At 37.9% G+C, this 26,833-nt stretch overlaps 2 protein-coding genes across 4 annotated transcripts in view; one reads left to right on the forward strand and one right to left on the reverse strand.

Moving 5' to 3' along the window:
- The window catches only part of RCBTB2 (RCC1 and BTB domain containing protein 2), a 32,560-nt gene extending 14,409 nt beyond the window's left edge, over window positions 1-18,151 (forward strand). Inside the window, exons 6-13 of one of the 3 annotated variants that reach the window (XM_027648829.1) lie at window positions 422-580; window positions 2,091-2,198; window positions 4,153-4,295; window positions 6,095-6,285; window positions 9,327-9,453; window positions 12,476-12,612; window positions 13,184-13,314; window positions 15,013-18,151. In XM_027648829.1, the coding sequence (XP_027504630.1) occupies window positions 422-580; window positions 2,091-2,198; window positions 4,153-4,295; window positions 6,095-6,285; window positions 9,327-9,453; window positions 12,476-12,612; window positions 13,184-13,314; window positions 15,013-15,153 (1,137 nt within the window). In that variant the 3' untranslated portion in view covers window positions 15,154-18,151. Of the gene's footprint in view, window positions 1-421; window positions 581-2,090; window positions 2,199-4,152; window positions 4,296-6,094; window positions 6,286-9,326; window positions 9,454-11,203; window positions 11,315-12,475; window positions 12,613-13,183; window positions 13,315-15,012 lie in introns of those variants that run through there. The other 2 variants (XM_027648836.1, XM_027648844.1) reach the window with 2 other exon arrangements.
- Window positions 18,152-21,147: 2,996 nt separating this feature from the next.
- Window positions 21,148-26,833, reverse strand: part of RB1 (RB transcriptional corepressor 1) — a 71,520-nt gene continuing 65,834 nt past the window's right edge. The window contains exons 22-27 of the mRNA XM_027648857.1: window positions 26,044-26,157; window positions 25,793-25,959; window positions 24,888-24,918; window positions 24,419-24,561; window positions 24,072-24,121; window positions 21,148-23,080 (exon numbers count right to left, since the gene is read on the reverse strand). Of these exons, the coding sequence (XP_027504658.1) occupies window positions 23,007-23,080; window positions 24,072-24,121; window positions 24,419-24,561; window positions 24,888-24,918; window positions 25,793-25,959; window positions 26,044-26,157 (579 nt within the window). The 3' untranslated portion in view covers window positions 21,148-23,006. The remainder of the gene's footprint in view (window positions 23,081-24,071; window positions 24,122-24,418; window positions 24,562-24,887; window positions 24,919-25,792; window positions 25,960-26,043; window positions 26,158-26,833) is intronic.

Raw genomic sequence — 26,833 nt, forward strand, 5'->3', positions numbered from 1 at the left:
TAATGGCATTAAAGCTGACATTAATGTAAATTACATTTATATAAGGAATTCTACTTGCCAAAGTAAAAAGTTTCCTGCCATGTACTCTGAGGTGCTGTTTGTGCCAGTTAGCCATTCTACTTTGGGTTCTGGAAAACTAGAAATGGATTGTTCCAGCATTAATGCAGCTGTCATGTTGCCTCTTACCTTTGAGTGGAGGAACATAAAAGAATGGGATATATAAATATTTAGATTGGCGTATTTTTGTTAGAAACTATCGAATTGTAAACCTACGTATTTTCCTAGTAATTTCCTAGTACTAGAACACATCCACTTGTCCTTAAAATAGCGTTTTTTATGCATATTGCTTTTATCTCTCTTGAATATGTACTTTGAACTGTATGTTATATAGCTGTCTTTTATGACAATTGTCTTGCAACAGGTATACACATGGGGTTATAATAACTCAGGCCAGGTTGGATCTGGTTCAACAGCTAATCAGCCAATTCCTCGAAGAGTTACTAGCTGCCTACAAAATAAAATAGTTGTTAATATAGCATGTGGACAGATGTGTTCCATGGCTGTGGTGGAAAATGGAGAGGTAAGAAATTTGAAGTGAATTTTTGGGCTGAATTTTATTTTATGTAATAATTTGGCATGTAGATAATTTTGAACTTGGTAGTAATGAGCTACTTCTCAGAAAAGTATACCTTTCCAGACTCCCTCAAGTCTACCTGCTTGTACTTCTCCTAAAAATCTTTGTCATGAATTGTCCTGCACATTCCAACATACTTAAACACATCTTCCTATCCGTGCTGATTGTGATTTCTTCTTTAGAGAGGAGGTAGAGTGAAACAAGTAAAATTGTTTAAGGCTTTTCAGTTTCTGTACTTTCTCATAAAATTTAGCAGCTGTTACTTTATATCAGTTATTGAAGTTGGCTTTGAGCTGTAGGAGTTCAAGTATCAAATTTCAGGTTTAATTAAAAATACAGTTCTAAAGTAAAAATGGCATTGTGAAGGTCAGATTTTTATACATTCTGGGATTAAATCATTGAATATATATGTATGCGTACTTAGCATTTCATGCCAGCTGCATTTTCTCATATGCAAAAGTAACTAAGTTTGTATCACTGATTTACTGATTTTTAGAGCCAATTCTAGTAAAAATTAAGGTGCTGATTCATACATTATCCTACTGTTGTCTTTAGCATTCGTAGACAAATTATTGTCTATACTAGAATCTTAAGTATTGAGTGTGATAATAATCAGTGAATGGTATTTTAATTTTCAGTGCTCATATACACACACCTTATTTCAAGAGAAAACAAAGAAAATAAAAGTATATTGCGTATATTTGTTGTACTGCAGAACCCCTTGTGTCTCTGTCATACTTTTTTATTCTCCTTGCAAAGATACAAAGAGGTTGTAGAGTTATTGTTTTTTCAGTTCATGTGAGCTGAAGATTTTGGGCAGTCTACATCCTCTCTAGCTCCATTTCTCCAAGTATTTCGGTTTAAAACTAAGTAGCTATTGATTGTCTGCAGTAGAACATATGTCACTGAAATTATCAGAGCTCAGTATTTTCCCTTTTTTTTATGTTCGGGGTAAAGCTGCCTACTCAGACTGTTGTGCAAGCTTCCAGTTTATACTTGTTTTCATGTGTTTTCTTTTCTGTTAGAGGATTTTGGAATGAGAAATTAGGTCTGTGAAAAAGGGAAGTATTATGCTGAATTTGCTCTGTGCTGGCAGTCAGGCATATGAATCACTTATTTTCTGTTCTTCTTATTAGAATATTGTAGTCTTACATAATCTAACTCTTAAAGAGCAAAGTGAATGTGGAAGTTTAGAATTCTACGTGAGTTGGTATTTTAAAGAGAAATGGCATCCAAAATTTGCAGTACAGAAAAACATGTATGTGTGTATATGTACGCTTATATAGGTATGTATATGTGTGTGTGTCTGTGTATCTACATGTAAAGTACAGATTCTGAAATGTGGGGAGAGAAATATTGAAGAAAATTATTATTATTCAGACTCTGAAATAGTTATATTGCTTTCAAAAGAAGGAGATAGTAGCAAACAGTTAAAAATCCCTGTCTCCCTTCTAAGGTCTATGTCTGGGGTTACAATGGGAATGGTCAGCTTGGACTGGGCAGCAGTGGCAACCAGCCAACACCGTGCCGAATCGCAGCTTTGCAAGGCATTCGTGTGCAGCGGGTACGTGTGTGATGCTCCATGGCAAACCCTTTATGAACCACTGAAAGTATCCTGAAGGCATATGCTACATTTGAAGCACATAGTCCTCTCTCTCTCTCTGTTCAAAGTGCCATTTATCAGAATAAAAAAACATGTATCCTGAGAGTCTTTCTAGGATATCCCATTCTTCTTTAACTCCTGCCTTCATTTCTGGAAAATTGCTGCAGTTTAGCATTTTTTGTCTTGCAGACTGAATTTTGGTTTTAGAAATGCAGTCCAGCCACAGTGACTAACTGGTGTTTGGAGTGAACAAATTGTCTCAAACTGCTTTTGGTCAATAATTGGTATGATTTCATGGTTGGTCTTGGTCTTTGGAAGTTATTACACTTTACCAAATAGCTGGGCTGCCATCAGTGTAACTAGCAAACTGATAACTTCTTTTAACTGATAAGAAATATTTGAAGTATCTACAGAATTGGTACTGAAAGTTTTTAATTGATTTAAGCAAAATAGAGGATACTGTTTGTTAGAAAACAGTGGTTTTGAAGATAGCGAAAATTTACAAGTGTTTTGAACTTTGGATCATATTTGTTGCTTTTGCTCAGGGAAATTAGGGATTTTTTTAGATCTTTTAAAGGAAACTAATTTAATTACATAGTTTTACATTCAGTGCCTAGGATGTAGACAGGAGCTTTTCTGGTAACAATTGCTGATGGCAAGTAATGTAATAAAGTGAGTATTACGTTCCCCTGTATTTATTCTCCTATTTAGACAGTGAGTGCTCCAGTAAGTTTGGCTTAGATTCTATTTCCATCCACTTAATTTGCTTGATATTGATTAGTACCATGTTGAAGACCTCCAATCAGTAAATAAATCAAGGATTTACTTCATTTAAAGCACATCACATGCTCCATGTGTGTCAGTGGACTAAATGTACTTGCAGTATATATGCTTTGCAGATTATATAAAGATACGTGGGCTAGTTTTGAACAATGTAAATTGGTTCTTGATAACCATCTAGCTTTACTAAGTTACATTAACTCAATCAGAGCAAGACTGTTGCTGCTAATGTTGTCACTGTGTATCTGTCTGTATGTGGGACGTGCTGCATATGTCGATTGTAAAGTGGATATTTGAGCAGCCTTATCTGAGGTACCTGAGAGGGCAGCTCAGCAGGACGGCGTGGGTTTCTACAAGAGGTTATGAGCTCACACAGTTGTGTGCTGCCATCAAGATGGGGAGTTTTATGTCCTCCCTCTCTTTCCTGGCTGATTGCTCTGGTTGCTTACCTTGTGTGGGCACCAGTGGTCCTCAGACCCTACTGTGAGAGTTTTTTTTCTAGTAATGTAAGTTCATAGGATCACAGAATGGTTTGGGCCATAAGGGACCTTAAAAGTCATCTAGTTCCAACCTCCCTGCTATGGACAGATACACCTTCCACTGGACAGGTTGCTCAGGGCCCCATCCAACCTGGCCTTGAACACTTCTAGGGTTGGGGTATTGTCTCAGCAGAGGGTCCAGTGAGCATTAGAGCGGGCACAGGGAGGGGGTAGTTTTGTGTGGCTGGAAGTCAGGAATGAGAGGACCAGACAGGGAGACCTCAGCTGTTTTTACAGTGGTGAGCTATTCACACTGGAGCAGTTGCCCATAAAGCAAGGTCAGTGCAAGACAGTCTTTATTTTTCTGCGTATTTTTTGTATTTGTCATATAGCTTTCCTTATTTCTCAATTTCCAGCTTGGTTTTTTTCTTTTGCTCTGCTCTTGAGATTATCTGTCAGGGTGTCTCATTGGTGTATTTTTTCCTCAGTCACCTCATCTACTTTCCTTTCCTTTTAAATAAACTTATCTCTATTTGTAATTTTTACACTGATATAGTATTGATAGCATTAACCTATAGCATAATATGTATCTATCTGTATTAACTTACTGTTACATAAAAATGAGATTTTTTTTTTCTTTTTATTATTCCTTGTAGGTTGCCTGTGGCCATGCACATACATTAGTGCTAACAGATGAAGGTCAGATATATGCCTGGGGATCCAATTCATATGGCCAGTTAGGTACTGGGAATAAAAGTAACCAGTCTTACCCTACAACAGTTGTTGTGGATAAGGACAGGTAATACTTACAGTCCTGCAGTCAGACATTAGTTGACATACTCTCAGAAGAGCTACAGAAAATTATGGTATTTTTAATCTATTTTGGAAGAAGTAGCCTGTAATTTTTTTACAATGGTTCATCTGCTCAATGTGAACAGAATTTTCACTGAAAGTTCTTGAATCTGCCCCATAACCATCCTTGTGAAAGAGAAACTGGATATTCCTAGCCTGAATATGCTATTTTCTGCTTTGGCTCACACTGTACTTGATAGGCCCTAATTGCAGTTTCCCTTCAGTGGTGTAGTTTCATGGTTTGAAGTCAATGATGAAAGTTTTATTGTCTCTGAATGTAAATTGTGGTTTAATATGCTACTTTTGACAAGTGCGCAGGAAAAAATGAAGAGTGGACATCTGCAATTGTTATGTGTTGTTACTGCTATTATATCTGGCTCATAATCCAGGAGAGAGAGAAAGGGAGGAGTTCTTTCTTGGTATTGTTGTCTAAAAATTATGCTTAGATTTTTGCAAGCTAAATATTTTCCTTTAAGTCCTTGACGAGTAGCAGGGCAGTTATTTCTATTGCTATTGTAAAACCATGTATGTATATGGCCAGAAATCTTAGTCTGTTCTAGACTGAGGTCTTGATTTTGGCCTCCTGTTGTGAATAATAAGACAAGTGAGATGTCCCTCCTAACCTTGTGTCTGTGTACATTATTGTAAGGAAGTGGCATCTCCACTCTGGTGATGAGACATGGCCTGATCTTGAACATTGCTATTTCTTCGTGTGTGTTTATGTTTTTGCTGAAAATGTAACTGATTTTTTTTTCCAGACACTTTGACAGCAATTAAAATGTTACAATAATTTAGTACAAGTTTTAGTGCTGTATGCTGCCTTTCCCTTTTGTTGGCCAGTATATGCTTGTCAGTGAGAATATTGCCTCACTAAAGCCTGCAAGATTTGTACATGCAACTTTAAACAAGTTGTTTCCCAGCCATTTTCCCCAGGCAGCTGGGAAAACAAGTAAACAAGCAATAGTTCAGATTGCAGAACAGTGGATTGTGTAATGCTGTCCACAGTGGGAGTTTTGAAGTCCTAAATCAACCTTAGGATTAGAGAGCTAGCCCAGCTAAAAGACACTCAGAAGCAGCTGTAAGTGCTGTTTGGTTCTAATTTTTAATTTTCAAAATGAAAATCCATTAAACATAAGTAATAATAATTATATGACTAACGACACTTCAGTATTAAAAATTAAAAGAAGTATATTTAAATTGTTAGTTTATAACTGTTATCAATAAGCAAGCAGAAAAAAAAGGTTTTCATTAACTTTCAATTATAAACCAAAATGCAAATTATTTTTGGTTTGTTTGGTTTGGTTTTTTTTTTTTTTTAAAATGCCTCCTCATTTCCTTCTTAATCTTCTCCAAGTATTTGTTCTCTATAGCTTAATGCAGGCACTCGCCTCACTGCCCAGCACCACTGAGGACATTCAGAGACCTGAAACTCATCATAGCTTTGCTTGAGGGAGCCAAGGGGGTCAGCAGAGCATATCCTGCAGCAGATACACAGCTCTGCTGCAACAGTGTCTGCTCGCTCCCAAGTTGCTTTTCCACAGAGACACTTTCTGAGTGCACGCTGTTTGAAGAAACATTGATAGCCCTTTTAATTTTGCTGTGTCCGATCAGAAAATGTTCTTGCTTACATGCATGCTTAAAAATAGGTTTTGCACCAGAGAAAGAGAGGTCAAAGTAGTGTATTTACTGCATTTTGTTCTTATGAGAGTGACTTGCTCTAATTTCTTTGTTTGCTTGTAAATTCAGAGTTATAGAGATTGCAGCCTGCCACTCTGCTAACACATCAGCTGCCAAGACCCAGAGTGGCCAGGTGTACATGTGGGGCCAGTGCCGAGGGCAGTCCGTGACCTTCCCCCACCTCACTCACTTTGCCTGCACTGACGATGTGTTTGCTTGCTTTGCTACCCCTGCCGTTATGTGGCGTCTGCTGTCAGTAGGTGAGCTTAAATATTTTTTGTTCTGACATCTTCTAAATAAAATCATTAGTTCGTAAAACAATTGCATGTAATTGAAGCCTAAACTTAGTTTCTTGCAAAAATTTATACTGGAAAGCATGATCATAATCACATATTACATATGTGTAAATGGAATTGTAAAAAATTGCTTAAGCCTGATGGCAGAGCTAAATAATTGTCTGTTTTATTGATGTGGTTCATTTCTAAGGGGAAATGCCTTAGGTTTGAGGAGGGGGTGGGTGTATAACCTCTATGTGTTACTGTCCAATGGTGTGGGTGGAGAAGCCGAGTTTGAATTTGGAGATTTGAGGAAGCCATGCAGAACTCTGAGGAATGCTGAAGCTTTCTTTGATGCCCATAAATAGACTACTGAGAACTGAGGGACCCAAATTCCCATTTTCAGAATTAGCCACAGGCACTTAAGAGTCTCATCACAAGTAATCATGACCTGGGCTTCTGAAGAGACCAGTTGCTGGATCACAGATATTTGATTAACACTAAGGTCTGTCTTGCTGGCCTTGAATAGAAAGAGTTAAGTATATACCACTGTCTAACAGAAAGGTCATTCTTCAGCTACAGTTCAATCTTGTAATGGTTGCTAATAAAGTTTTGCTGACCTAATCAAAGATTAGGTTGTCTGTGGGTGTCATCTGGGAGCTTAAGCTAAAAGCTAGAATGCAGCAATTTTTTAATTTGTAATTTGAACTGTACTGAGTCCATCATGCCTCATCCCATTTCTGTAATGCCTTCATTATTGCTCTTGTGTTGCTGTATGGCACCTTGGGAGTAATTTTTTACTGTAGCAGCTGCCTGTTTTTTGGGGAGTTTTTTTGACCTTGATGTCTTGGTCACTTTGGAAATAACACTAAGACACTGTAGCAACATTCTGCCAAAGCATAAGGTGAAAACTTACAGGAGGAAAAGGTTACTTTACTTTTAAACAAAACTAGTCTCAGATGCACTTTCAAATTTGTGGCACACATTCTCATATGTACCAAATGGTCTGTCCAGCATCCCGGCACTAAAATGTGTATTCAGATGATCTGAGGGTTCCTTGTGATGACACAGGATAAAGGATGCTGACTGTCAGGCCCTTATCATGTCTCCTGAATTCCTTTTAGTTAGGTGACTCTTTGCTGTTTTTGGATGTGCCTTTTTGCGTGCTCTGGGAGCTGAGAGTGACTAACTTCTTTGTCTGGTCCCCCCTTGGCAAGTTGTCAGGACTGACTCACTGTTATTTGTCATCTGATCTATGCGTGGTGAGAATCCTCAGGCAGCTGCATCCTAGGATCTTAAATTTGCTGAACTAGGTGCCATGGACATCTGCCGTGCTTACAGCCCACCTATGTCTGTTTTATTCTGGTGCTTCCACACCCAGGCATTCCCATCCACTCCCTGTTTGTGGCAGTTCTAACATTTCTAATGCAGTTCTTAGCACTGACTGTTAAGGCGTTTTCTTGGCTTTGTGCCTTGTCAGTGTGAATGGCCTCTTCGTTTCCTTCCTCTGGCTCCCACTTAGATGCTGTAACAAATAAAAGCATCTGTTTTCCCTCTAAGAATTTCAAAGCTGAAAATCTTACTCAGTTTTCCTCCGCTGGCTGTAGAAGTCATCTGGAGATGTGTGTCGGTGGACATCCGGATTGCTACTTAACTTTGAAGGAGAGCTTCAGCTTTGCATTAGTGCTTTTAAAATGATTACTTGTTTGGATAGCAGAGGTCTGAATAAATAAACCACATGTTGTACAACGTAAGAACTAACAAAGCATTTTACAGTATCATTGTTTCAGAAGGATATTTTATTTTATCACTACACTGGATTTCTCTCCCCCACCTGTTCCAGTCATTTTACCTGTAAGCCACCACAGTTCGATAATATTGCCCTAACTGGGTATAGCTGAACATAAGTGACATCCTCTAAATCAAATGAAAAATGATTGTGCTAAACAAAGTGTAACAGTATCAAAGTGTGTGTGTATATGTGCTAAGTTTTTTCTAGAGCTTGTGGAGAAGGTCTTTCCATTTCCAGCAGAATACTATTTTGATTTCTAGTTTGGGAGGTTAGACGACCTAGCATTTATGTAATTTTCTGTAGAGAACAACCAATTACTGACTCACAAGATCTGTATAAACCCATAATATGTATTTATATGGTAAGAAGACAAAATGTTTTCAGGATTAAGAATGAGGTTTGGGGGGTGGGTTGTTGATTTTTTTTTGTTTTTTTTTTTTTAGTAGTATTAAAGAGGATAGTTCTCTGATACTGCCAAATATGATGGAGATCTGGATCAGTTCAGGAGGTAAAAGTTTGTATGCAGATAGTGGATGACTTTTCAAAGTTGTCACATACTGAGTGGAATATACATACAAATATACATAAGACACACAGAAATATGCAGACATTCACACAGAGTGCTTCTAGCACTATTAAATCTAGGGAAAACTACTCTTTGAATAGACTTGGTTGGTCTAAATACCAACTTAGTGTTGGTATTTACTTTTAGGGATATTGTACTGGGCAGTTTCACTGCAATCAATATATTGTTTATGCAATAGATTTATTTTTACTGTAAGATAATGTCTCCTTGTGGGAGCATTTTTGGAAAATTTTATTGTGATTATTTTATTGACCTTTTGGGTATTTTATAATAAGTAACAATTTTAATTTGGAATAATTTACTCAGTAATGGATGATAACATTTTTCTATCAAATGCAGCAGTAAACTCCTGGGACTGTTAACTTTTTTTTCTGGTATTATATAGATGAGTTAGAGGAATGGAAGTTACAGGTTTTTAAATAGAGATGTTTACTTGGATTAGGAAGCTAGTAAGGACTGAAGAAAGCTGCCCTTTCTTTGCTTTTTTGGAACTCATATGAGAACACATCATCTGCTGGGGTTTTTTACTAGCCTTAAGGAGATGTCATATTTATTAGAAGTGTTAATTGCTGACAGATACCCATGATGTTGTAATGGGAGATAGGTGTAGTGATTACTACTTACTGTTAAGTCCCCTTTTCATTCTAGAGCCTGATGACCACCTAACAGTAGCCCAGTCACTAAAAAAGGAATTTGACAACCCTGAAACTGCAGACCTGAAGTTTCTAGTGGATGGAAAATACATTCATGTTCATAAAGTTCTTCTCAAAATTAGGTAAGGCACAAACTGTCTAAACTATATAAACCAAACTATGTAGCATAGTCCACTGTCCTGATTAATTACTGTAAAAAATTCTTGGCTTATTTTTACAAACTCTCTTTTCTCTGAGCCCTGGGATTCACCTGCTATCCTTCACTGTTAGTCTTTTTTCCTCATTTAATTGCTCCTTTTGATTATCAAACATGCTGCTTTACTACCAGCTTTTTCATCACTTCCCTCCATCTGACATTTATCCTCTGTGCTACCTAAATAACCTTGGCCTCGATTTCCAATAACCTTTTTCTACTGAGGAAAAGGCTCACTTCCTTCTGCTGTCTTCTCAGGAGTTTGAATCAGTTTTTCCTCCGTTATATGCTTGGCTTCCTCCAGTGAAATGACTTGAGGGTTTTGTGTTTATTCTTGCCTTTCTTTCCTTCCACAGGACCCTTCAGTTGTTTCAACAATTTCTGTAGGTGCTATTCAGATTATCTTTTTTTCCCCCCTTTTTTATCAGATTTCTCATTCTGCTTTTTCAAACAGTCTGACTTTTAAAATGGCTTCTCTTTTGGTTTTTCAGCTTTACAGTGAGACTTAACATACACAGATCTACAGAGTAATCACGTTGTTATAAACATGCAGAGATTAGTTTGCTACTGCTGAAACAGTTTCTGCTGGGATATTCTAGAGACACTGCTTTAGATCTCTTATGCCTTGCTAATTGCTTCTGCTTCATCCTCCTCATTGTTACAATATTTTTTTCTCTTTGCTATCTTCTTTCTCAAAGTGCTTGGCTATCTCATCCTGCTTATTACCAGTTTTACCTTCCTACTTTTGCTCCTGAGTCCTGTTAGTGATTTCTTGTATATTACTGCGTAAAATTAAAATTCCCTGTCAATTCTTGCCTGTTCGGTTTTTTTTGGTCTTTTCTGCTCTCCTCTTACTACTCCAATTACCTGTATTACTATTTTCTTCCCTTTATTGGATTCATTGCTTGTACATTACACTTGTGCCTATAGTCCACCCTCTTTGTTTGGAATGCCATGTGTCCTCCATCAGATACCTCGACAAATCTCATGTATCCCCAAAATGCTCCTGGAAGGTTCTTTTTTGTGATAATCTGACTATATCTAACTTTCCCTTATTATTTCCTTTTACTTGCTCTACTTTTCTCAGACTATATGGCATTCTGTGAAGGAAATGTGTCTAATTCTAAAATGAATTTAAATATATGGGATTATCAAAATAATATGGAGGAATAATAAAGCATCAGGCACAGTCTGTAAAATTAATATTTTCTTTAAGTCTCAGATGCAACTGGATCAGAGGATAATGTATTTAAAATGGTATTTTGCAACATTTGGCCTGTTCAGAGCATTGTCATGAATGGAGCGCTGGTAAAGTTCCTCTTCATTATCCAGTCATTTCTGTACTACTTTAGAGGAATTTTTTCCATCTTGTTCTATTCCTATTCTCGAACTAGATTGAACTGTTGGTGGTTCTTGGCTTGCCATGGAGGAGAAATGTCAGGGAATGTCCCACTCAGTGAGAGGCAGCCCAAGCCACAGAAACAGATACATTATGAGCATGTGGGTGGGATTCGTCAGCTCTGCATTTAAGCCAGCCAAAATTAGGTGTCTGGTCTGTCTCCACTGAGAGATAGTGAGAGGGAGACAGACACTCCAAAGGATGAGTCACTCCAAGATACTTTGCAGACCAGAGGATGTATACTAACCAATTTTTATTTATTTACTTATTAATCTTTAAGGGAGCAATGTGCACCACCTTCTCTCTGACTTCCATGTGGTGCCATTGGAGCAGCAGACTATTCCCAAGGCCTGTTCCACGCTGGATGGATAGCATGGTCACCACTACTTAACATGAGGCCCTGGGAAGCAAAACAGTGGGGTTTGGTCTGCCTCTCCCAATGCCAGAATGTGGTAAAAGACATGCCAGAAGCTAGATAATGACTTCTTATTTCTTTATGATTTTGACTTGAGGTTCCTTTTATTTTATTAGAAGTCCCAAAATACTAAGAAAATAATTTCTTTCAATAACCAGTAAAATCAAATGTGAAGAAGTTAAGTGATAAGTTAAATAATTATTTTTCATTTGTATTTAAGTGATACTCTCTTTGTTGTAGTTTTATCCAAGGGATACTAAAAGAAAACCATCCTACCTTTTATAGAAAAGTTTTAGTAAAAGAAGAGAAAATTCAGATGTGGGAGAGTTATAAATTAGTGTAGTATAAAAAAGTCTGATTAAATTATGGTTGTTATAGGAAAGGTTATCAGAGATGGTGATGTTCATTTACCTCAACAAAAAATTTTGAAAACAATGTATGTATTAGGATGTTTTTTAAGGAACAGTAAGTTACAGTGCACTGTAAATTACTGTGAACTATAAGTTGCAGATTACAGCTATCAAAGGTAGTGCTTTGTCCTTGTTTGTATCTGTCACAAAGTATTCAGACTTAGAAGAAAAAGGTGATGAAAGATCTGAGTGAGAGTGTCTTCAGACAATTTAATCCTCGAACATAATGTTTAATGCTAAATTGTGTATGGACTCTGGAATAAATGATATCTAAAATTGTTAATAATTTCCCTCTTCATTAGCTCATGTTGGAGAAATCGGGGTCAAATCTCAGAATTGTGTAAATTAATCTGTTATCTGTTATGAGCCAGGTAATAAAACTCATAGTTAATGTATAATGTGTTTAAGAAAATGGCATAAAAAACACATGGGTCATCCTTGTAGATATTAAAAGTAGAAATAGAGCCTACCATGAAATATTAATAACAGAATTTAAAAATCTGAATTATATATATCAGGCTTATTAGCCTTATAAGGCTTAAAGAAATTAACATGTTCAAACCAAGAAATCATGTATCTAGAGTTTATGCTTGTGTATTTTGTCTGTTTTGACTGATTTTTTTACCAACTTCTTGCCTTTTTTTTGCCGACTTCTTTACCAACTTCTTTGCTAACATCTTTCAAGCTTAAGTCTTTACAGTATGCAATCTCTGTTTGTGTTTTGTAGGTGTGAACATTTTCGCTCCACATTGAATAGTGATGATGAAATTATAGAAATGAGTGAATTTTCTTATCCTGTTTACCGAGCCTTCCTGGAATACCTGTATACAGACAACATTAGGCTCCCTCCTGAAGATGCAATAGGTATTTGGCATAAATGGAAATAACTCTAGGTTACTGTTTCTAAAAAGTTCAAGCTCTGTATCGTAATAGAGTGAGGAAAGCAGAGCTTGTTAATTTTAGTTTTATTAGCACTTAAATCTTGGCTTTGGCACGTGTCAGGAAGAAGGGATGCAATAGCAGAAAACATGCCCAAGGAGAATGAGCAGTGGGGATGCAATAAGATCAGAGATGCAAAATGTTCACTAAGGACTCATTGCTTCTCCTATTAAGAACTGGTTTTTTTCCCTTAAAAAGGCACAAATTCCATCTTAAAACTCTTCTGTTTGAGTATCTGTGGTGATTTGATCATGAATGAAAAGGGAGCTGTTCCCCAGATGAATTTAAGAGGATGTGAGTCAGTAATTGATGCCTAGAATGAGATGCAATACAGTGAACAAGAAAACAGAACACTTGTGTAGTAATAAAATGGTTCCTTTTTTGATATGTCTATAGAGGACCTTAAAAAGTGCATCTATGGAAAAAATATAGCAGGTCTTTGATTATTTCAGTCTAAAATAATATGGTAATTGATTAACTTAATGAATTTTCACAGGGCTACTAGATTTGGCAACACTGTATAGAGAAAACAGATTGAAAAAGCTTTGCCAGCAAACAATCAAACAAGGCATTTGTGAAGAGAATGCCATTGCTCTTCTTTCTGCTGCTGTCAAATACGAAGCTCAGGTAAGAATTTCTCTTCAGGCAAGCAGTTGTTTTCTGAGAAATGAAGCTGCCTAATATAAACATAGCTGCATTTAATTGATGAGTCATGATTACTGTAATTTCCCTTTCTGCCTTCCGAGATGTTTGTTTTCTATTTTTTAAACTATAAAAAAACCAAAAAAACCTCCCAAGAAAACCAAAAAACAGCAACAAAAAAACCCAACCAACCAACCAGGTACTAGTGTTTTCTTTCTGGCCTCCTGACTTGCACCTGTGAGTCAGGGTTCTTAATCTGCTTCCTGGCATGTCAGGGCATGGCATGCAAATTTCTCACTGCCTTTGGATTCTGCACTGCCTTTCACTCCTCAAGTTCTACAGCTGATCATTTTGTCTGCCACTGTCTGGTACAGTCATTCTGGTACTGCCTTTTACAGGCAGTGGGAGAATTTACCTGTAAAGTCCTTCCTTATTTAAAGTCATGCTTAAATAAAGTGCTTTTGCAGTACTGCTTACAGTGAATTGTGCTGACATACAACAAATTACCTATTGTTGTTACTCTCCCCATATCCTGTCATCTGGTCTGCCCTTGGCTCTGGAATGTGTCACTAGCACTCAACTTATCAGTGCACTGCAAGCACTTTTTGTTGTAAACAAAAGCTTTCAAAGATGTATTCCTTTTCTCAACTTTTTAATGCTATGCTGATTGTGGAAATAATGATGTGGTGGGTTTTATTATTCAAAAAGTCTGCTTATGTATTTTAGACTTAGGAGACATTGTTATGAGTCAACATGTTGTTTGAGAAGTCCTCGTCTTTCTTTTAAGGGCTCCTTCTGCTTTACAAGAATAAAATTGATATAGCCAAACAGAAGACTGGCTATTAGAAGAGTCAGAATATGTAGCTGGTTACAATGTTTTTATTTTAAAAAATACTTGGGTTTTTGCCTTTACCTGGCTGTGAAATGTAGGATGAAGTTTTGAAGGAGGAGAGGCTAGAAGCATAACATGGTGGATCAATATACCTATACCTTCCAGGTGTAGGAGACAAATAGAAAGAAGAAACTGAAACAAAAACTGAGTTAAGAATGTTCCAGTAGTCAGTGCTGTATGGTGACTAGAGGAGGTGAATTTGTGTAGGAGTTGCAAAGAGGAGGCCAGAAGTCAGTGAGTTCTGTAAATTGAAAGAGGGGATAACAAGAGGTTAGGAGATAATAAGATTGTCAGCTGCATTTGTAACCAAGGTATCAGTAACAGAGAGCATGAGCAACTGAGGCAAAGAGGAGTTGTACTTTCAGAGTGCATCATATTTTGCTTTTATTTGCAGCAAGACTAGAATATCTGCTATTTTTTAAAGGACCACTACTGAATTCAGGGCAGGAAGGAAAAGAAAGGAGTTGATGCTCTAGTATTCTATGTGGGAAAAACTGATGGTTTCACTTACTGGTAACTTTTCTAATGACCTCAGTAAATGTGATGGAGTTCTTGATTTTATTTAGGTGGCTATTCTTGTTTTCTCAAAGTGGGTTTGTTGAATAATTTCTGTGAACAAATTTCATCCTATCAGTTGTGATTTCATCAAACAGATTAGAAAAGGGGTTGGTATGAACAGTCTGGTATGTTCTCTACCAATTAAATGACAGTTTTTGAAACAAATAATAATAATAATAATAATATTTTTTAATCAGTCATTCATATTACAAATTATCTCAATTTGTTCCTAGGACTTGGAAGAATTTTGCTTCAGATTTTGCATAAACCATTTAACTGTTGTTACACAAACTCAAGGCTTTGCAGAAATGGACCACGACCTCCTGAAAAACTTCATTAGCAAAGCAAGCAGAGTGGGAGCATTCCGAAATTGAGGTCTGACTACCACCAAGCTGAAGAGTGTGTTCTCTTCCCTCCTGGAAACACTTCTTTGGAGAACTTCTCCGTGGTCAGAATGTGCAGTGGTTTGGAAAGAAAGTCTCAGTGTCCATCAGCTTAAGAAATGTGTAAAAGTCCACTAACATGCAGGTTTTGTAAAGACGGCTACAGCATAGATGTGTGGTAACTGTTCATTGCCAACAGCCATGAGATTTTAACCCAAAAATCTAATGCAGAAACTACTACTTTCCCACTCAAAGTCAAGCAAACTAAGCTATTGTTATCTGCTCTGCCTGGTTTGATTTTTTTAAATTTTTTTTTTTAAACAATGTGCATTTGGATTTTATGGGACAGTAACCTGTTTGCTACTAAAACTTTCATAGTGTACTTTTAAAAGTCAGTTAATATGTCATAGTGGGCTTCTTTTTGTCTGGTTTATCATCCAGTGAAGATCCAAACTTGTTTTTCTGAACATATGATAAAGTAATATAAATTCTTTAGCATGAGGCTTTCTGACTGGCAGGAGGATATATCTCAGTTGCTGTTTATTTGGAGTTTATTTATGAGGAGTTTCAGCAGGATATTACATCTTTGAGTTTCCAGCATTTATGTCCACTGTTTAGGCAGAACAAAAAGAATCTCCCTTTCCATTACACTGAACAGAGTTCTTGGCACTCTAGAGGGCCAGGAAGGGGCCAGAAAACATTCACTGTATTAGTCTGGATGTGAATTCTCATACTATGAGTTTTACTACCAAGAAAATAATTTAGTTGCAAACCCAAACAAAATTTCAAGAAAAGGTGTTCTGCTTGAGGTTTATTTGTGCCTGTCTTGCTATCTGTCCTGAGATAGACCTTCTTCAGAAAAACTGAGAAAAAGGTGGTTTCGAAGTGGTAACATGGGCCTTACAATCAAATCCTAAGAGTGAAACTCACAGTAGTTTCCACATGGCAATAAAGACACCTTGTCCAAATACATTGTTTCAAATTCTCCTTTGGTCAGTGCTGCGAGGTGACCATACCACTTAGCTAACAGGTCTGTTTAGGAGAGGAGTTGCCCTCTGGACATGCCTCTCTCCCATCACTGATGAGCAATGGCTAAGGTCGTGTAGATGCTTATTTTCTAACTGACTGAAGTGAGTTAAGATGAAAACCTCACTCACTGCTGCACAGAGGAAGGTTTGCCCCATTACAAAAGATGTGAAGCTTATGGAGCATTTGCTTTAATTTTCCAAGAGGTAACTGTGAATTAACCCTGAGCATTTATTTCTCTTAAAATTTTGACTGAGTGAAGTGACTTCAAGTGCCTTTTGCAGTATTTTACAAATGGGGAAGACAAGAAGCTGGATGACTAGGCTCAGTACACTAATACAGTCATGTGACCTTCCTGCAGATCACTGCTGTTCCACTGAATCCTTCAATGACTTTTTATAATCCTCAGATGTGGTTTCTAAGAAACTAATTCTCTTAAATGATCGCATCCTCATTTCTAAAGTAGAAATAATTGTTCTTTACTGTATTGGAGGCTCATTTCTCAAACAATCCTGTTCTTTGAGGAGCAGTAGGAAAAGGAGCAGCACATACTCCAGAAGAAAAGATGAGAAGTAATGAGTATTGCCCCTCTTCACATCAGACCTTGTGGGTGTGAGTTGGAAGGGTAAAGCATGCAGACAGCAGGATTTACTTATGAAGAGGGCGATGATCAAATATTTTTGAAAATGTTGTGGTAAATATTTACTTGTGTTTGAGACATTTGCCTCAGACTTTCACTAGAAATATATTGGATCACCTACGGCTAACAAGCAAATTCTGCCACCCCCTCTGTGACTAGTACAACTTCCTCCAGCAGGGTAAGTCCATACTTCAGCAGTCGTGTCTGTATTTTGTATTCAAACAGAAGTGCTCAAAACCTTTCCAGTACATCCTTTGCAGTTTCATCAAAACCACAACTTTGCTGGGGGAAGAGATCAGTTTTGCTAAGTTTGTGTTGAAAAGCACTTGATGCCAGTACACAAATAGAGGCTAATGCAGACAGTAAAACAGTATCATGGGAGGGCACAACTTTACTGCAAACCTTGTGTGCTATAGCCCAGCACTGATCATACCAAAGCATACACACAAGGGATCCTGTGTAAGCCAAGGCTGTATATCCCTGGTTAAGCCTGGGCTGGCTGAAGTTTCTCCTTTTCAGGTCTGGGCATATGAACTGCCAGACTCACCTCCCAGCACTTCCTTAGCTGTAGCAGCACACAGAATGAGGGTGTACTACCACAGCCCAGCCTTCAGGCAGCAGTTTGTACCAGACCCTGTTCCATACAGACGACATTATGATGGCACACAGCCAGTCTACTGGGAACTGGAACCAGCTGGGCAGCCATGCCTCTGGTAATGGCCTTTCTGTGGTCACTCCAGCCTTCTTAAGACATGTACTATAAAAGGTCTCTGCAGATGTTTCTGTTGCTTTACTTAAAGAAACAAACCAAAACTGTAAATATGAAGGGATGGGTTTTTTGACTCAACATCTAATAAAAAACATTCTCTGGCTCCCTGGAGATACTACTCCATGGAATGATAGTGCTGGAGAGGGATACCACTCTCCTGCATTGACTCAAGTTCATAACACAGTAGTTGAACACTTACAGCAATCAAAATGACATGCTACTTGAAACAAGGCATTTTTAGCTTAATATAAACAATAGTGCCATTTTTTTTTTCAATTTATTTCCTTCCTGCTCATAATTTCCAAACGACTGTACACATTAAAGCCCAGATACAATTTCAAAGTAATTGACAAAGCTTGTAATCTTGAGAAAAAGCATCTCTGGACTGAATGAGGGTGATCCTAAAGATTCAGTGTGGCAGTGTTGCTGTTTATACATACCATCTGTATCATGTGACCTGGATGTGATAGTGTTACATTCCTAGAGAGAGTTATTTATTTAATTTTTTAACTTTTGTTGCATGCACTTTCCTGGGCACTTAAAGCTCAATGTTTTAAAAAACATACTGGCTTAGGTGGTTAAATGTGGATGCATGTATGTAAATATGTGCTAGAAACCTAACCATGGGACATTTCAGAAGAAAGTAGGGATGCATTTTATGATTGTGAGATAGTCTGCAACAACCTTGTGTTTGTGGATCTCGCTGGGTAAATTACTTAATACAATTAAGTATTGTTCTGTTTTAGGATGCCACAGACAAAAGGTATTTATTAAAGAGTGAAAATATGGTCAAGCATAAACTGTGTCTGGGATTTAAATAAATAGCAGTGTTCCACTTAGCAGAAAGGGAGTCAAATGGAATTTGAAAGAAAAAGAAATTACAGAGGGAGGGTCATTTAAAGGTTCTCCTAAGTTACTGAAGCTACAAGCCAGCACTGCATTGTCATATAGTAGCCAGCTGTAGAGTTTTGTTACAATGCCTGATAACTACGTAAACTGCTGTTTTTATATGATCTGAACAATTTCCATGGGCTTTCCTTGTAAAACAAAGCATTTACTTACCCCATAGAGGCAGGACTCATTGTCCAAAGGAGAGCAATGGAGATGGTGAAGGGCCTGGAGGGGAAGCCATATGAGGAGCGGCTGAGGTCATTTGGTCTGTTCAGCCTGGAGGAGACTGAGGGGAGCCCTCATTGCAGTCTACAACTTCCTCATGAGAAGAGGAAGGGCAGGCACTGATCTCTTCTCTGTGGTGACCAGTGACAGAACCTGAGGGAATGGCCTGACGTTGTGTCAGGGGAGGTTTAGGTGGGATATTAGAAAAACGTTCCTCACCCAGAGGGTGGCTGGACAGTGGAACAGGCTCCCCAGGGCAGTGGTCACAGCACCAAGCTTGACAGAATTCAAGAAGCATTTGGACAATACTCCTGGGCCCATGGTGTGACTCTTGGATATAGTGCAGTGCAGGGCCAGGAGTTGGACTCAATGATCCTTAGGGTCCCTTCCAACACAGCATATTCTGTGATTCTGTAACGATGTAGAAAGTTTACAGCCTGAATCTAAATATATGTTTTGAATTTTTGTTTCTTTATAAACTTACCTGGTTTAATAGATCATTAATAAAAATGCCATAATATTTAAAAGAGTATGAGTGGGATTTTTTCTATTCTTTTCAGTAGAAATAAAGAAAGTTTGATGCTTGTAGACTAAGTTGATTATGTAGTTAATTAAACCAGATAATATTTCACAGAGGTACCTTAAAGGCTATTTGTGTTCTTCAGGAAATCATTATCATGAGATAACACATTTGTAAACTGGAGAATTTATGGAAGTGTATTCCACCTTTCAAAGAAATTAATGCCCTAGTGACTTAATGATTAATAAAATGGTCCTCAGAACACCAATCATTGTTTCTTAAGCAAATGCACATTATGACCAGCTTGTTACAATTTAAAATATTCCAGTTGGTACTTTGTACTGGTATCACACAGCCATCACCTTCTCCAGCCACTCCTGTACTTGAAAATGTGCAGTTTTACACATTCCCATGGCTGTTCCCATACCTGTGAGGAACTTGCTCTTTACTACAGCCCATCTGAACTAGCACTGCCTAAGCACAAAATTCTTCACTTGCAAGTCAAATGCAGTGAGGAAAAAATAAGTTCCTGTGACACATAAGAACAAACAGCATTCATTTGGAAACAGTGGACAACAGGAAGAGATGAAGGTATAGAACAGCAAATGAAGAGGCTGGGAATCAGCTCATCAGTCTTCAGATGGCTACACAGCCAAGCCAACAGATTAAATTCCTTTAAGCATCAATGGACAGAAACAAGCCTTTCCAAGATCCAATTCACCTGACCTCATCTTACATGTAAGTTTTAGGCAGGGACATATTTTCTCCAGAAATTTATGTTTCTCCACAGCAATTATCATTCAACCAGTGGTCCAACGCTTACCATTAGGCACCTAAAATGCCCATCACATTTTTTTGTCCAACTCTTCTGCTGTGAATCCTAATTTTCTTTTTTCCTAGAACACAGTTTCAATATTCCAAGCCATTTTTAGTACAAGGTCTTGCTCTAAGAAAAGTGCTGTCAAATGGTAAGACTTCCATATATCTGATAAAAAGCCATTAGTTTCAACATATGCTTATTTTCATATATATCTGTTTAAAAAAAGACTCTGAAAATGGTTTTTTTTGAGGGGGTAGGAACTGGCAAGCTAGCCAGTGCACTTTGTGCCCTAAGCATTGTCCTGAACACTGATGCTATAAACAGCCCTGCAGGCTCAGCAGTGTCATGAGTCACAAGCACCTCTGGACTCTAAAAAAGCAGGGACAGGGAGCCTGCGAGGCTGATGTGCCCACAGCCAGACACCAAAGCCATGGTGGCTGACACTGGAGCTTGGTACCCTGGCTATTTCCAGCAGTTTTGAGAGCAAAGGAATTGCTTATGAAAAGCAGGGTAGTGAAATCATAGAATATGCTGAGTGAGAAGGGACCCATTATGATAATCGAGTCCAACTCCAGGAACTGCATAGGACACCCCAAGAGTCACACCATGTGCCAGAAAGTGTTATCCAAACGCTTCTTGAACTCTGGCAGGTTTGGTGCCATAACCACTTCCCTGGGGAGCCTGTTCCAGTGCCCAGTTGCTTTCTGGGTGAAGAATCTTTTCCTGCTATCCAACCTAAACCTTCCTCAGCTCACGATGGGAACGCTTCTAGACGCAGACATCAACCTCCTGAATGACCACGCAAGGGCCGTGACAATGACCCAGATGCTACAGGCCTGCATCTGCCAGCATTACCAACAGTGACCCTGCTACAAGGTCTGGTGAGACTATTTCCAGAACATCCCATGGAAGCCTCTGAAGGTAACCACAAGCCCAAACATGCAACTCTTTGGACCTCTGCACCCAAACATAATCACTGGAGATAGAATGACCTCTGCTTGTCTCAGCTGCAGAGTCATGGTGTGATACAGGAGGACATCATCACCATATGCAGTCACCTTCCCATCTAGTAAAAGAAAACTACTGACTATAAATCTTTTAAAAGCTATTTTATTTATCTTGAAAGGAGAGAAACTGATTAGTTGTATAAAATATTATCATACTTTTCATGTAAAGCCTTCAGTCTGTTTGAACAAAAAAAATACATTGTCACAGTAAAGAAATAATGAATCTGTTTAGGTACTGGACTCTGTATTCTTCCCCTCACCAAAGGAAGAACTTTGACTACTGTAACAGAGCTTAAGTCAGTGTACCCCAATGCTAAGATACATTCTTTCTGTAAAACTCTGCAAAAAGTGAGAAAATAAACATAAGGTACTCTTAAAACTTCTGTACATTTTTCAGGAAGAACATTGAAGCTGTACTGAGTCTAAAAAACCCCTCGATATTATCTTAAAATTAATTTACACATGCTGCTCGTAGAATTTTTAGTAGCTCTAGGATTAGCTTTGAATGGATCTTTAAAAAAATCCTACTGTAAGTACTCTAGGGTCAGCTAAACAACCTGTAAATAAGCTACCTGGAGAAGATGTTGGTTTAGAACGTTCGTGTCATGAACACCATGCTTTTCTACTGTAACTGTTCTTAATTTAAGTAGCTGCAAAAGCTAAATTCCATAAAAATCAGTCATTTTAAAGCAAGACATTTGCTTATATTTTAATCTACTGGAAGTAAAAAATGTGCTTTTGTTATGTGTATTTTACAAAGCTGAGTCATTGAAAGAAAAATTCCAGTATCTGAATCAGAAACTTACAAATACAAAAGATGACAAAAAGTTGAGTTGTTTTTTGGTTTTTTTTGCTAGTTGCAACCATTCACAAATTGCCCAATTAACTGCCTTTTCAGTAAAATAAGGCAGATTGATTTTCTCAACACGGGTTCACCACATTCAGCTTTTGTGCAGGCTGCAGTAAGGCCAACAGGAGATGTCCTGTGCTTTTAGAGTTCAGGCTACTCTCACCTAGAACCCAAATGGAGTCACTCAGCCTTCAGCTGTTTTGCTTGGCTACACTTAGGTAAAAATTTGAGAAAAATCAAGAACATTCTACATTATTAGAATTTTGAATTCTTATGTGTACCAGGTGAGATTTAGGTTTGTTTGTTTGTTCGTTTTTTCTTTTGAGATTTTCCAAGATAAGAAAGTGCACATCAATTACTCTGCATATGGGAAGAGGCTTCAGCTTCTGGGAAGATTCTCTGTAGGATTCTGGAATGAATCTCTGTGGGAATCATATTTTGTGAACTTCAAACAGATGGACGGTCTAACTGCCCTCTGAAATTACACTGGAAAACTGCAAAATGCCAAGTACTGGTTTCAGTAGTACGGTTGCGTAATGATTTCACTTTGAACTCAGGCCGTACTTCTGAGGCGAGGCCCACACCCCGCAAGGCCTACGGCTGCTGTCCAGTTTAAATGAACGGGAACTTGATGCACTAGTTATGTACAGAGACAGAAATCCTTGCAGTATCTGGCCCCTCATTTTAAAAATTTGCAAGCAATGGAAATCTAAAAATCAAATCTAAGAAACAAAATTAGTGCAGTTCATATCATACTAGCTAACGTTTCATCTTTAGGCAGAAAGAATTCAATCCAAGGAGACTGAATTGGCTTATATCAGTAACTCTGCAACAGGAAATTCAGAAACCTTGCAACTCTGTTTTTAAAACCCTCAAAAATATATATAAATTAAATTCAGTGGCTTATATTGTATATATGCTACATCATAAGGTAAAGGTATCATGAAAAACATTTAACAATTTAAGAAGTACAAATGCTTTCAAACTAGCAGTTTGGAATAAAAAGCAACTAAAAATGCAACTCTATTAATGAAGGTTGTAAAACAAAAACAATCTAAGAGGGCCAGCAGTGCAGCCCCTGGTCCTGAGAAGAATCTCACTTTTCTTCACTGGCTAATGTATCATTTCCATCATTCAGCTTCTGCTTTTGCATTCTTGTTCGAGTAGATGCTAGAAAAAAAAAACCAAAACCAAAAAGAATGAAATGAAATCATTTTCTTCATAATTACTTTGGACTGATTATTGTAAAAATTTGTAATGACACATGGAATAGAAGTACACTACTCTGAATTCTAAATAAACCAAATCCCTCATTATAAAATAAACACCTAATTCTGCATTGCTTCGGCAATTCTTGCTAAATCTTACACACCTTAGAAAATTTCTTCCACCTGTTTACTCAGGTTCTCATTGCTTCTGTACCCTCACTGTGTCCATTTGCATCCTTGAGGTGGGCAGATGGTCTGTATCACACACAGAATCTTGCTTTGTTGCCAGGTAGATGCTATGGGCTGAGCAGTGCCCACATCCCAAAGCCAGCTGGCCAGGAAATGCCTTTTCCCCTCAGTGACACACACTAACACCACCAGACATGAGATAGAACTCTGCTTCTTAACTTCTGACACAAGTAAACACTGAAATATTTCCCCTACCTTAAAATAAAGGAGAGGTGCCCAGATCCACACTCATACCTATCTTGATGAGCAAGGTAAGAGTTTTTAATGGGCAAATCTGCTCAGCTACAGAGCTCGGATTCCACTAGACAGTGAGAATGCCTGGCCAGACCAAGTGTGCTCCTTCTCGGGAGCAGAAAATACAACTCATGTGGGGGTGGGGTTGATTTGCTTTCCCTGAGCTAGATATGAGTTTCAGATTTTATGGGATCAGTTTTCTGTTTTTTCAAATGAAAGAAATGCTAATCCACAGTAGAAGAAAAAACAGTCAGACATTTTAGTATAAAAGACAGCAAAGCAACAAACAAAACTACATGAATGATTTTCCTGTGTATGTAAATTTCCATTTTGTAATCTGCATTTTTAAAAAACCCAAGCAAGTTACCCAAATGACATCAGCATTGAACAACATTTTCATCTGAGTGGGCCCAAACTGTTCTATCCAAGGTACTCAGTGCTGTGCAGTTTATGAGGAAAATAATACTTACTCATTTCTGCAAGCTTTTGTTGGAACTTGGACTCCTGGGGTAGGTGTTTGCTGCAGACAGAAACCATATGATTAAGTCAATAAAAATACCTCTTTATCCTTGTAACCTAAACTTTAAATTAAGGTTAGTTCATTTCAGTGTTATCGCCTTCTCTTACACGCACTGAATAAATCCTTCTCTTCTGACATCAAAGCGTCTAATTGAGAAGCATGATGCTACCATCTCATTTAATACAGTTCCTGAAGTTCACAAATTAACACAAGTCAGGATATCGGGAAGAAGTTAGGATGGAAGGCCCCAAGAACTAAATATAGGTAAGAGTACTGAAAAGCCAAGGACAATCTCACCTTCCATCCGCCTCGTCTTGCCCCTCTATATCAAAACGCAGCCTCTTCAGTGGCTTCGGAGCAGCACTTACTTCTGCACTGCGCTTCAGCTGGCCGTCACTGTTGCACAACATCTGGTTTATTTTTTGAAACTTTTCAGAAGTCTGAAGTGACAAGAAAATGAGAGAAATAATTGTCAATGAATCCTGAAATGATTCCAACTTTCCAGATTATCCACTAAAAAAATTAGGAGTTCTAAAGCTCTGTGGAGTTTTAAGAACTCTGGCTTCTGCCATAGCAACTTAAAATAAACTGCAACACATTTTAAAAGTGCATCTGGATATTTGGAAGGAGTTAAAAGAACTTTCCCGTAATTACTACATTTAATTAGACACACTCACTGGTCAGTTCCAGAGATGTGAGCAGGTTGTCTCATTCCTCCAAAAGTTACATGCATTTAAGACCAGACATTAAACATGTTAAAACTCACCCCAAATGATTCTCCAATTGACACCAAAATTCTGCCAAATGAAGAAGAGAAGTGTTTAAGTTACATTTAACAATGACAGAAGCATCCACTAATTTGCAGAGCTTAGCACGAGGCATTAACACGGTTCCTTCTCTCTCTGCATTAACAGGGCAAACTCATACTGTGCTTTACTGCAGTGAGATATTTTTCTCTGGGCCAGTGAATGCTGAATTACCAAATCAACTGTATCACATAGACAGAAACGAAATTGTGGCTTAAAAGAACCAGAGAACCCCATAGTCTGTCCCTCATCACCAGGAAGACCCTTCTGTGCTGGGTACCCAGACAATCATCCTTTCATCTTTAAGTGTTTGCTAATCAAAACCATGTGGGACTTCAACCTGAAATACACAGTAACATTTAAACTTTGGTACACAGTGGGTCAGATGCACTGGGACTCACTTGATCCTAGTTTGAAAAGCCACTGGAAAACTGGCACATTTGCTGTCATCCTCACCCACTAAGAACTACTGACCAACACTTTGAAATGTTCTGTTCAGCCAACTAAATAAACATTTTGTTCCAAAAAAGTATTTTCCCTTTGAACAAGCTTACAAAGCTCATCTGTTTTTCAGGAGTGTGATCCAGAGTCAAAGCCAACAACATTTAAGCAACTAGGTCAGGAAATTCCTCTCTAGGGGCATAAAAAAAAGGGAAAAAACAATCAACAAAAACCTCCTTGAGCGCAACAGAAAAGCACTCAAAAATGAATAAAGGTTTCAAATAGGGGACACAAACTTTTAACCAGAAAAGATATAACAGCCACAGACTACTGAGAAAACAGACTGCAGTTTTCTAATTTGCTTCCACTAAAAATCCCCCAAGTACCTTTAATTTAGTCAAAGAAATGCTTGTCAACAACCTACCTTGACCTTGGAGTCATCTTTGTGGGTGACTGAAATCCATCAGAGAATTTGTATGGGCTCTTCAAAGGTGAGATGTAGATGTTATTGCCAGCAGGGACACGCCGAGGAGAGTTGGAAAACTGGTAAGGGCTGCGAGGAATGTGTGGGATGGGTGACAGAGTAGGAGGCTATAAGAAAAATAAAATAATCATAAGATTTTATTGTCCATATATTTCTAGTCCATTGAATAATGAACAGAGTTAATGGCTTACCCTGTTGGAAGCATACTGCAAAATGTTTGTTTTCAGCTTCTGCATAAACACTAAGTTGTAAAAGACTATAATGGAGTCATATTGTTCTTCCCGGATAAGAACACGTTTAAAAGTCTACATAGGGTGAGAAAATCATACACAAGTTAAAAAAAAAAAAAGGAATGAAAATTTTACATTTGACAAACTTATAAAACCATTCATAAAGCCTGTGTTAGATAATAGCTAGGATGGTATGTGGACTGTGTGCAAGCCATTGTACCTACTATTCAGAACTGTTCTAAACTGTTAGTTTTTTTTTCCAAACATGTATGAACACCAGTAGAAGCATCTACTTCATTAGCTGGCACAGTCCCTTAAGTGCGAACACAGTTCTAACATTTTCCAAATTTAAGCTCCTTTTGCTTTCACGCACACGTGTCAAAACGTCTAGACTACTGTGCATGCTGTGGAAGGCTAAAAAAACTCATTACTGACCTGATGTGGATAAAATAGTTCTATAGGCTTGGAGACAAAGTCTGGAGTTTAGCCAAGATCCACAAATACACTATGAGAAACTCTGCTACTCAAAGGATGCCTACAGTTCCTTTAACTGGTGAGGATTTTTCTATTGATTTAATTATTGTGTTGTGCAAAAATTTCAGTACATGAAAGCTCCTATGAAGAAAGAAACTTCTTAATGTTAGAATTAAGCCTGCAACTTTAATTCATACTCAGCTGTTTGATATATAAGCATACATCTCTATTTCATATCAAACCGTATTTCTATTGAAAGCTTCTGTAGAAAGTTATC

The sequence above is a fragment of the Corapipo altera genome, unplaced genomic scaffold, assembly GCF_003945725.1.
Source record: "Corapipo altera isolate COAL_440 unplaced genomic scaffold, ASM394572v1 0, whole genome shotgun sequence".
Lineage (NCBI taxonomy): Eukaryota > Metazoa > Chordata > Aves > Passeriformes > Pipridae > Corapipo > Corapipo altera.